Genomic DNA, 12,601 nt, shown 5'->3' with positions numbered 1-12,601 from the left:
GGAAGCTAGAGTCATCCACAGGCAGCCCTGCGCACTCCGGCGGTGGGCCCCGCCCACACAGCCACCTTCTCCAGGTTCTCGGAAGGGAACTGGCCCGCTAGTGAGAGCCTTTCTGACCAGAACAAGCTACGAGTCCCGGAGCCACTGCAGCCCAGCATACTCCGGCAACGAACCAGCGGAGAGCCTCGATCCGTAAGCAGCCCCTGGGATTAGGGCAGGGCAGCCAGAGACCTCTTCAGGCGGCTCTGCCCACTCTGGCTGCAGGCTCTCTTCACGGGGCGATCCAAGATGGCGGCCTAGAGGGAGACTGCACCCCCAGTCACTCCAGAACCCAGGAGTTAAGAAGGGGAGGCATTGAGAGACTCGGACTGAAATAGAGCCACGGGTGAGTCTGCCCACTGGGTAAAGCTCGGCCCGGGTGGCAGGCCCAGATAGAGGTGGCTTATTGGAGCCGGGCAGGGCAGCTAGAGTCTTCCCAAGGTAGCCTTCCACGCTCCGGCAGTGGGCTCCTCCCACACGGCCAGCTGCACGGTGCAGGCCCACAGTGAGAGCCTTTCTGCACAGAGCCAGTTCCAAACCGTGGAACCAGTAGGGGGCTAGGGGCAGTTTTCTTCGGATGAGTTGCTTTATCAGATTCCTCCAAGACATCAGGCTACTGAAGGCTGGGAGGTGATACACTGGAAATCTACCGGGACACTATAAGCCAATAGCGGAAAACTGCAATATCTCAGGGTCCCACTGACAACTGACCAATATGAGAAAACAAGGGAAGAAAATGTCCCAAACAAACCTAGATACTACATCAATAAAACCCAATGACAGCACAGCAGAAGAAATGTCAGAAAGGGAGTTCAGAATGTACGTAATTAAAACGATCAGGGAAGCTAATGAGGAGATGAAAGAGCAAATGCAGGCATTGAAGGAGGAGATGAAAGAGCAAATGCAGGCATTAAATGATCGCACCAATCAACAGTTAAAAGACCAAATACGGGAAGCAAGAGATCATTTCAATAAAGAGTTAGAGATACTGAAAAAAAAACCAAACTGAAATCCTTGAAATGAAGGAAACAATAAACCAAGTGAAAAACTCCATAGAAAGCATAACCAATAGGATAGAACACCTGGAAGACAGAACCTCAGACATTGAAGACAAATTATTTAATCTTGAAAGCAAAGTTGGCCAAACAGAGAAGATGGTAAGAAATCATGAACATTATCTACAAGAATTATGGGATATCATGAAAAGGCCAAATTTAAGAATTATTGGGATTGAGGAAGGCTTAGAGAAACAAACCAAAGGAATGAACAATCTATTCAATGAAATAATATCAGAAAATTTCCCAAATCTGAAGAATGAAATGGAAAACCAAGTACAAGAGGCTTATAGAACTCCAAACATACAAAATTACAACAGACCCACACCAAGGCACATTATTATGAAAATACCTAACATACAAAATAAAGACAGAATTTTAAAGGCCAAGAGAGAAAAGAATCAAATTACATTCAGAGGGAAACCAATAAGAATATCAGCAGATTTTTCAATCCAGACCCTAAAAGCTAGAAGGGCCTGGAACAACATATACCAAGCCCTGAAAGAAAACGGATGCCAACCAAGAATCTTATACCCAGCAAAACTTACCTTCAAATTTGACGATGAAATAAGATCCTTCCATGATAAACAAAAGCTAAAGGAATTTACAAAAAGAAAGCCAGCATTACAGAACATTCTCAGCAAAATATTCCATGAGGAAGAGATGAAAAACAACGATGCAAATCAGCAACAGGAGGCGCTAGCCTAAAGGAATAGCCAAATAAAGGAGAAATCAAATCATGTCAAAAACAAATATGAGTCAATTGACTGGGAATACAAATCATATCACAATAATAACCCTGAATGTTAATGGCCTGAATTCATCAATCAAAAGACACAGACTGGCAGATTGGATTAAAAAGAAAAATCCAACAATATGCTGCCTGCAAGAGACTCATCTCATAGAAAGAGACACCCATAGACTAAAGGTGAAAGGATGGGGAAAAACATACCATGCACACGGACACAGCAAAAAAGCTGGAGTATCCATCTTCATCTCAGATAATGTGGACTTCAAACCAAAACTAGTCAGAAGGGATAAAGAAGGACATTACATGCTGCTTAAGGGAAGCATAAATCAGCAAGACATAACAATCATAAATATCTATGCCCCGAACATTGGCTCATCCACGTACGTCAAACAAATCCTTCTCAATTCCAGAAATCAAATAGACCACAACACAATAATACTAGGCGATTTTAACACACCTCTCTCACCACTGGATAGATCGTCCAAACAAAAATTGAATAAAGAAACTATAGATCTCAACAATACAATCAGCAATTTAGACTTAATGGACATATATAGAATATACCATCCAACAAAGAACGAATACACTTTCTTCTCAGCAGCACATGGATCCTTCTCTAAAGTAGACCATATTTTATGCCACAAAGCTACTGTTAGCAAATACAAGAAGATAGAGATACTACCTTGTACTCTATCAGATCATAATGGATTGAAATTAGAAATAAATGACAGAATAAAAAACAGAAACTTCTCCAATACCTGGAGACTAAATAATACACTATTATATGATGAATGGATAACAGAAGACATCGGGAGGGAAATAAAAAAATTCTTAGAAGTAAACGAGAACAAAGACACATCATATCAAAATCTCTGGGACACTATGAAAGCAGTACTTAGAGGAAGATTTATTTCATGGGGTGCATTCAAAAAAAGAAGTAGAAATCAACAAATAAACGACTTAACACTACAGCTCAAAGCACTAGAAAAAGAAGAGCAGACCAATACCAAAAGTAGTAGAAGACAGGAAATAGTTAAAATCAGAGCCGAAATCAACGAAATCGAAACAAAAGAAACAATCGGAAAAATTAACAAAATAAATAGTTGGTTCTTTGAAAAAATAAATAAAATTGATAAACCCTTAGCCACACTAACAAAGAGAAAGAGGGAGAAAACTCAAATTACTAAAATTCGGAATGAACAAGGAAACATCACAACAGACACGAGTGAAATACAAAAAACATAATTAGAAGCTATTTCGAAAATCTATACTCCAACAAAACAGAAAACCTCGAAGACATCAACAAATTTCTAGAGACATATGAACTACCTAAACTGAACGAGGAGGACATACACAACTTAAATAAACCAATTTCAAGCAATGAAATAGAAGAGGTCATCAAAAGTCTAACAACAAAGAAAAGTCCAGGACCAGATGGGTTCTCAGCCGAGTTCTACAAAACCTTTAAAGAAGAGCTCATTCCAATACTCCTCAAAGTATTCCATGAAATAGAAGAGGAGGGAACCCTCCCAAACTCGTTCTATGAAGCCAATATCACCCTGATACCTAAACCAGACAGAGACACATCAAGGAAAGAAAATTTCAGACCAATATCCTTAATGAACATCGATGCAAAAATTCTCAACAAAAGTTTAGCAAATCGCATACAAATATATATTAAAAAGATAGTGCACCACGATCAAGTGGGTTTTATCCCAGGGATGCAAGGTTGGTTCAACATTCGGAAATCAATAAATGTCATTCACCATATCAACAGACTTAAAGTTAAGAATCACATGATTATTTCAATAGATACAGAAAAAGCATTCGATAAAATACAACATCCCTTCATGCTCAAAACACTAGAAAAAAGTGGGGTAGTGGGAACTTTCCTAAACATTATAAAGGCAATCTACGCTAAGCCCATGGCTAATATCATTCTAAATGGTGAAAAACTGAAAGCGTTCCCCCTAAAAACTGGAACAAGGCAGGGATGCCCTCTTTCACCGCTTCTATTCAACATCGTCCTTGAGACTCTAGCCAGAGCAATCAGACAAACCAAAGAAATTAAAGGGATACGAATAGGAAAAGAAGAACTCAAACTATCCCTGTTCGCTGATGACATGATTATATATTTAGAGGAACCTGGAAATTCCACCAGAAAACTTTTAGAACTCATAAGTGAATTCAGTAAAGTAGCAGGTTACAAGATCAATGCTCATAAATCCAATGCATTTTTATACATAAGTGATGAATCTTCAGAAAGAGAAATTAGGAAAACTACCCCATTCACAATAGCATCGAAAAAAATAAAATACTTGGGAATCAATCTCACAAAAGAGGTGAAAGACCTCTACAATGAGAATTACAGAACACTAAAGAAAGAAATTCAAGAAAACCTTAGAAGATGGAAAGATCTCCCATGTTCCTGGATAGGCAGAATTAATATCGTCAAAATGGCTATACTACCTAAAGTGCTATACAGATTCAATGCAATTCCAATTAAAATCCCAATGATGTACCTTGCAGAAATAGAGCAAGCAATTATGAAATTCTTCTGGAAGAATAAAAAACCTAGAATAGCTAAAGCAATCCTCAGTAGCAAGAGCAAAGCAGGGGGTATTGCAATACCAGATCTTCAACTCTACTACAAAGCAATAGTAACAAAAACGGCATGGTATTGGTACCAAAATAGACAGGTAGATTAATGGTACAGAATAGAGGACATGGACACAAACCCAAATAAATACAATTTTCTCATACTAGACAAAGGTTCCAACAATATGCAATGGAGAAAAGATAGCCTCTTCAACAAATGGTGCTGGGAAAACTGGAAAACCATATGCAATAGAATGAAATTAAACCCCTATCTCTCACCCTACACAAAACTCAACTCAAAATGGATCAAGGACCTCGGAATCAGACCAGAGACCCTGCATCTTATAGAAGAAAAAGTAGGTCCAAATCTTCAACTTGTTGGCTTAGGATCAGACTTCCTTAACAGGACTCCCATAGCACAAGAAATAAAAGCAAGAATCAACAACTGGGATAGATTCAAACTTAAAAGCTTTCTCTCAGCAAAGGAAACTATCAGAAATGTGAAGAGAGAGCCTACAGAGTGGGAGAATATCTTTGCCAACCATACCTCAGATAGAGTGCTAATTTCCAGAATCTATAAAGAACTCAAAAAACTCTACACCAAGAATACAAATAATCCAATCAACAAATGGGCTTAGGAAATGAACAGACACTTCACAGAAGATGTACAAGCAATCAACAGATATATGAAAAAATGTTCAACATCCCTAGTAATAAGGGAAATGCAAATCAAAACTACCCTAAGATTTCATCTCACCCCAATTAGAATGGCGATTATCAAGAATACAAGCAACAATAGGTGTTGGCGAGGATGTGGTGAAAAAGGAACACTCATACATTGCTGGTAGGGTTGCAAATTAGTGCAGCCACTCTGGAAAGCAGTGTGGAGATTCCTCAGAAAGCTTGGAATGGAAACACCATTTGACCCAGCTATCCCACTCCTTGGCCTATACCCAAAGGACTTAAAATCAGCATACTACAGAGATACAGCCACATCAATGTTCATTGCCGCTCAATTCACCATAGGCAGATTGTGGAACCAACCTAGATGCCCTTCAGTTGATGAATGGATAAAGAAACTGTGGCATATTTATACAATGGAATATTACTCCGCAATGAAGAATGATAAAATTATGGCATTTGTAGGCAAATGGTCGAAATTGGAGAATATCATGCTAAGTGAGATAAGCCAATCTCAAAAAACTAAAGGACGAATGAGCTCTCTGATAAGCAGATGAGGACATATAATGGGGGGTGGGAGGGGCTAGCATTAGGTTAAGGGTTAGGTTTAGAGTTAGGCTAAGGAGAGCGGTAAGAATGTAGGAAAGAAGGACTGTGTAGAGGGAAAAGAGGGGTGGGAGGGGTGGGGGCGAGGGGAAAAATAAAATAAACATCATTACCCTATATAAACGTAAAAAAAAAAAAATTAAAAAAAAAAAAAAGAATTATAAATTTCATGCTTAAAAGAAACTGTCTTTTCTTCCTCATTGATTTTCAGAGGGTATGCTCCAAAAACATATTTGCACTTTTGAAAATCTGTTTCTATACCTGTCACCTTTTAATTTATCAATACAAATTGATTGAGGAACAAAGAATAATGAGAAATCAAATTAAAAGTGATTTGACTGAAAAAAAAAGAAAATAAGAATTAAATTTAGATCAAACTTTAATCAAAGCAAAAGGAAAAATATGTTAAACATAACGTTACTTATATTTACTTGATAGAAAATATAAGTTTTTTTGTTATTTGTTTTCAATAAAAGAACACTTTTATGGGCACTAAGACCCATTTAGAAAATATCACTTGAGTGCTTATATGAAGGAAACCCTTTTAAAATCATGATAGAAGTTAACTTTATCAGGACCTACTATGGAACTGCTATGCATTATTTTAAGCACTGTACATATGTTAAATTCATTTTAATCCTCGTAACAATTCTGAGAGGTAGGTAACACATTAGGTATTTTTTGGAAGAAACTAGGTTTTCAAAGAAAGGTCAAGAAACTTGCCTGAGACCATCAGTGGCAAATCCAGAATTCAAACCCAGGAATTCTGGCTCTACAACCTGTGTTTCACAATGTGCTGTGAAACTAACATGTCTTTTCAAGTGTTTTTAAGTAATAAAATAGCAGATTAATCCACATAATCATTTCATTTCTATAATTACAAAAATAATTTCTTTCTTTTTCTTCTTCTTCTTTTTTTTTTGTTGGTACCTGGGATTGAACCCAGAGGGTGCTTAATTAACCTCTGAGCCACATCCCTAGTTCATTTTTATTTTTAATTTTGAAACAGGGTCTCGCTAAGTTGTTTAAGGCCTCGCCAACTGCTGAGGGTGGCTTTGAACTTGCAATCCTCCTGCCTCAGCTTTCCTAGCCATTGAGATGACAGGTATGCGCCACTGCACCTGGTTATAAATAATGATTTCTGAATCTTGCAAATATTTTTTAAAAAGAAAAAGATTTTATACCTAGGTAGTTTTGGAAACTTTATTTTCATTAAACCAATGATTGATTTTGTTTCCTAAAGAAATTAATGAACAGGTATTCATTCATTTACTGAACTGTATTCATCATCAGGCATCATTCATCTATTCAACTGTATATTCACGCATTCAATATAAACTTATCAAACATTATAATGTCAATGACACTGCTGGTACAGGGAAACAGACTTTTTATACTTCAGAACTTTGTAATTCAAAAGCAATAATATATGCTAGGTTGTTACTTTCCTATTGTATATAAGAAAAATCCTCCCCATTTCCCCAGAATTTAAACAACCATTGACACACCTGATATTTTAGAGTAACATACAAAATTATATAGCTATTTATGATGATACTATTCAAAGCACAAGGTTTGACTGATTGATTACCTTCTATTCAGTGCAACTTCAAACTTCAGTGTTTATATGTTTTTTATTACATAATTTTGAAAATCTATGTATGGCAGTTAACTTTTAGGTCATTATTTACATGCTCAGTTATATTGGGATATTCCATTTCTGAACCAATTCATGATGAACAGTACCTTACCATAAAAAAATACACACACATGGATAGATGTTCTAAAGACAATTAATTTAGTATAATACCTCACAGATAAAGTATGAAGTTTTCTAATACTTGGACATGCAAACACAATTGAATAAATACGTCATCTTCTGCTGAATTATTTCCAACAGCACAAAAGCATCCTCTCAAAACTTCTATTTAAAAGAAAACAACTCTACATTCTTCTTATTACTGACTTCTCTATTGTCTTTCCCATTAAGAATTCTTTAAGGTATTGTCCACACTTATCTACTGCAGTCAGGTTTCCATGGTGACCATTTATTGAAATTGCTCCTTGTCAGTCACTCATCCTTATTTTAATCAACTTGTTAACAGTACTGATATCACTGAATATTCTCTTCCTGCAGACCAAGCTACACTGTTTTATTTCCAAAAAGTAATCACTGTTAACACTCTTTCACAAGGAAATAAATTTATAGATTTTACCTTCCTTCATCCTGATCTATTTCACTTAAGTAGCAAACATCCTTCACTTGTAGCAGACCACCAGTTAATGAATCAGTCATCTCAAATGCTGGTGTAGTCACAGATTCTTTGGCGGTACATTTTTCATTTTCACTTTTCTTTACTTCTTTTGTATGTAAGGCAGGATTGCTAATTTAAAAATAAATTTAAAAAGCCTGTGTTTGGTAATTATTCTACTGATGAACAATAAAAAAATTCCAATCTTTCTCATTTTAATTTATTTATTAATTCAGAAAGTTATGAAGTACCAGTGAAATGAAACAAAATGTATATTACCTGTTTAAAAAGAAATGGGTAAATATACAATTATAATATGAAGTGTTATATAAAAGTGGACATATGAAAAGTTATTTCTACATACAAGGAAGTGAGTAATATCCTGAAAGTCAAGTGAAAAAGGTGTTTTGGAGGAGTTATTCATTGGGTCAAATACTGCTGACAGGGTAAGTAAAATGAGGTGGAAGAAATGATGTCTAGAGTTATTAAAGTGAAAATCAGTGGTGACCTTGGGAAAAATAATTGTGGAGGAATGGCAAGGAATGAAAATTACTGAGTTCAAGAGTGAATGGAGGGCTGGGGTTGTAGCTCAGTGGTAAAGCACTTGACTAGCACAAGACCCTGGGTTCCATTTAACAACACATGTGCATATGCACACAATGAAAAAATTCTATAGAAATGCAATGAGCTAGATTTGTTAGCCCTTGTGCTAAACCCCAAGGACTAATGCAGTAAACCTTTTCAAAGATACCTATATGCATATAATTACCTTTTTTGCTTTTTAATTTAGTCCATTTTTTTATTTACAGGTACTGGGGACTTAACCCAGGGGTGTCTTACGACTGGGCTAACTTTCTGATTTCGTTTACTTTTTATTTTGAGGCGGGGTTTCACTAAATTGCTTAGGGCCTAACTAAGTTGCTGAGGCTGTCCTCAAACTTGCAATCTTCCTGCTAGTATCCTGACTGGCGGGGATTACAGGTGTGTGCCCCTGAGCCCAACTCATTATGCATTTTAAAGATGATATATTTCAGTATGCACCACACCACATATTTCAAGTGACATCATATAGAATTTACAAAAATTCAGTTTATAAGATGATTTTCTGAATTTTTCTCCTTTTATTCTTGTTACAGAATTCAATAATTTAATATGAAAAACTACTTCCTATACTTGAGTAGTGTAAAACATCCTAGAATTAGAAGATTTTTGTGAAGCAAGAAATACCATTCATGAAACTTTGGTCTTTACTGATAAAGATGAACAACGTGATTATCAGTTTGTATCAGATATAACTAAGACATTTTCAGGGGTCTTTTAACTAAGTTTAAAAGTTTATGAATTTATTATTTAATTCCTTGATCTAGTAGTTTTTTAGTACCACATATATGTAATTTAAAAAAACTTTAAAGTGTTAAAATATACCATATAATCATTATGTAAGGATTGAAAAATATAGCTAAACAAGAAAAAAATTAGGTCATTCCCAATGCCACTTAGCTGTGATGCTCTTAAAAGAAGGGTCCATACTTAATGACCTAAATGTTTTCCAGTCATACTTTTTTTTTTTTGCTAAGCTACATCCCAGCCCCTGTAACTAAAATTTTATTGGAATTTAATCACATTTATTCATTTAACGTCTATGATAGACTACAACAGAGACCTTCTGGTCCACAAAGACTGAAATATTTACTACCTGGTTCTTTACAGAAAAAAGTATGTCAATTCCTGATTTAGTATATCAAAATTTCTTTGATGAAAATTTTAACAGGCTTTATCTAATATATTGAACATGATTCCCTTAGCAATTTTCAGATTGAGAGTCAAATATTTGAGCACTAGAAATTGTGAGCAAAACCTAAAAAAAATCTACTGACTAGTTATTTTGTTGGTAACAGAGTGTGAGTATAGTATGTATCTGCCTCCTACAACTTAACAAGTGTTAGAACAAAATTTGACTAAGATTTGTCATCAAATGAAAAGCTTTAAATACATTTTAATTGTGAAATAATCAGCACACTACAGATGTAACCTCATTTTAAACCATTTTATTCTACTTTATTTTATTGAAATGAAAAGTTAACTATTTCCTCACTGAAGAGTACTTAATCTCAAACTTCGTGACATGACAATGCTATAGTAAATATCCTTAACATTCACATACATACATGTAACAAATTTATATAAATATTCTTTATATATTATATGTCCTTTATGTACATTTTATATAATATGTATAATAATATGTAATACATAATATGGATATAATATATTGATACTATATAATATATATTATAATATATAGGTATCATAATATATTATATATACATATAATATATGTCTATAACAAATGTGTACAAGCATGAGTTTATAGGTTGTTTATTTTCCTATCCCAGAAGGATCCAGTTAACAGAAGTGAAGCTGTTAGGTTAAAAGAATGATATATTTAAAATTTTGATACATGTTACTTAACTAAAATTACCCTTCAAAAAGTGTTAACCAATTTCCTTTAAGAATACAGCATGAAGATATCTTTTTCCTTATACTGTGGCCAATGCTAGTTACTATTTTTTTAAGAAAACATCAGTGTAACTGGAAGATAGGTATCTCATGTTTATTTTCATTTTTCTGATACCCAGACTGAATATCTCTAGAATAGCAATATATTTGTCAATCACAAATATTAGCCCAAATTAGAATTAGTTTTACAGGACATCAACTGTTATCTGCTGTTAAACACTGCCATAGTCTTACCCATGATGTTCTTCATTCTCCTCAATAGGAAATTGTTGGTTATCAGTTTTTCCATTCTTTCCTTGTTGAATTAGTCCATCATCAGCTATAGCAGCAAAACCATCAGACAGGCTTTCTGACACTTCTATTTCATTACCTTTGTGTTTCTTCCTTTTTTCTTCAACCTGTAACAAAATGTTTGATAATAGGGGTGCTACTTTTCAATAAAAAAAGTTGTTTTCAATGATTTTATCAGTTGAGTTTGCCATAATTTCAGTCCATAAAAAACTTTTGTGCTTACTTTAATCATTATAGGTCATTGATATTTTTCAGAATTCTACTTCAATTCTGTTTGAATGAAAGAAACAGAATTTTCCAAAAATTTCATAAAGGGCCATTCTTAATTTTATGTTTTGTATTTTCATTAACACTTTATTATCTAACCTAGTTTTTACTCCTTGTATGACTGGCAGAAATAAAAAGAAAAATACACAAAATGTACCTTCCCTCTTCTGTGTTTACTACATGAATTTTACATTAAACAGCTGGATTTAGAAAATTTCACAATGTGGGTCTTCAACACCAGATGGAGTAGAGTGCTGAGTTAATATTGTGAAATTCTGGAAAATGAGATCTTTCCAAATTTCACATTCAATAATCATAAAGCTTTATATCTGGAGGGTATGAAATTTACTGTCTACTCAGTCCCATTATCTACTTAAAATAACAGGAGTAAAACCAAGAAAAGTTTTACTTCCTGCAAGGCTTTATGTATTTATTAAGGTTAAGTGGAATTATACAGCATTTTATGGCACCTGAAGAAATGTTACAATTCCATATGTCACATCAAATAAATTTCCAGATAAAATAACCAAATTAATCACACAGAAGTGACTTTGGCAAAGTAATTAAATGCCTTTGTGAGGGATGGGGATACTCATTTAATTTCACTTTTAAACTACATCTCCAGATTTTTGTTGATCTCAGATTTCCACCTTTCTACTCTGGAGTCAAATACCAAATATCAAAATTTTGGCTGATGGTTTCTGCTACTTATGTGATATCATACATGCCAAAGCTTAACAAACTTTATAAAAGAATATAATGTAAAGGACTAATTAAATAAAAACATTTGAGAGTGGTGATAAAAATATGGAACTTCATATATTTTTAAAAAATATTTAAAGCGATCATGTTGGAATTATAAGTTGGAATGGTTTGAGTAAAATAAATGTTATTTGTGCACATGAAAACAAAATAAACATATTAGTTTGGCTGGGAGTACTTGTTACAACTCTCAAATCTACAACCTTTCTCACTGATTATTTCCTTTACCATTATGTTCACATAGGAGAATAAAACCAACTCAAACTTATTTTTTTTTTGAGACTTCTTCTATGCTTATCTTGATTTAGAAAGTCTTATAATACAGAGATAAATTAGTTTCCTAGTTCACATGCCACCTGGAAGACTGAAAAATTAAAGATGATTAAAGAACAAAGATTATGAGAATGTTTTCCTGAACTCTTAATTTTTAGATAGGAGAAATAATGTATTTCTAAACACAATTTCATATTTCTATAACTTCATTTTGTTAGTGAGCTTTTAATAAGCAGAAAAATTAGAATATAACTGATAAGGAGAAAAACCAAGAGTTCCAGCAAGAGAACATTTGCCTGTTTTTGAAGGTGAATTTCTTCTTTCTCCAAAGTCAGGATGTAACATGCCCATCTCATTCTTAAACCTTTGCTTCTTTTGCTGCAATTCTTCGTTTAGACATACTTTTGATATTCTATCACTATATGGTGGAGAAGAATTTAAATTTTCTAATTCAGGTTCATGAATTTATAGTTACTGGCACTGCAATTAACATATAATGGCTCCGG

The 12,601-nt window shown here is 34.5% G+C and overlaps 1 protein-coding gene across 9 annotated transcripts in view; it reads right to left on the bottom strand.

Annotated features, from left to right (window-relative positions):
* Ankrd26 (ankyrin repeat domain containing 26) overlaps nucleotides 1-12,601 on the bottom strand; it is a 120,366-nt gene that overhangs the window by 66,267 nt on the left and 41,498 nt on the right. For all 9 annotated transcript variants that reach the window (XM_047552213.1, XM_047552212.1, XM_047552214.1 and 6 more), the window contains 2 exons: nucleotides 10,737-10,900; nucleotides 7,947-8,114 (listed from right to left, as the gene is read on the bottom strand). In XM_047552213.1, the coding sequence (XP_047408169.1) occupies nucleotides 7,947-8,114; nucleotides 10,737-10,900 (332 nt within the window). The remainder of the gene's footprint in view (nucleotides 1-7,946; nucleotides 8,115-10,736; nucleotides 10,901-12,601) is intronic.

Source organism: Sciurus carolinensis, chromosome 5 (genome assembly GCF_902686445.1).
Source record: "Sciurus carolinensis chromosome 5, mSciCar1.2, whole genome shotgun sequence".
In the NCBI taxonomy this organism is placed as follows: domain Eukaryota; kingdom Metazoa; phylum Chordata; class Mammalia; order Rodentia; family Sciuridae; genus Sciurus; species Sciurus carolinensis.
Note: the sequence above shows the minus strand (reverse complement) of the source record. Positions and strands in the feature narration are given on the sequence as shown.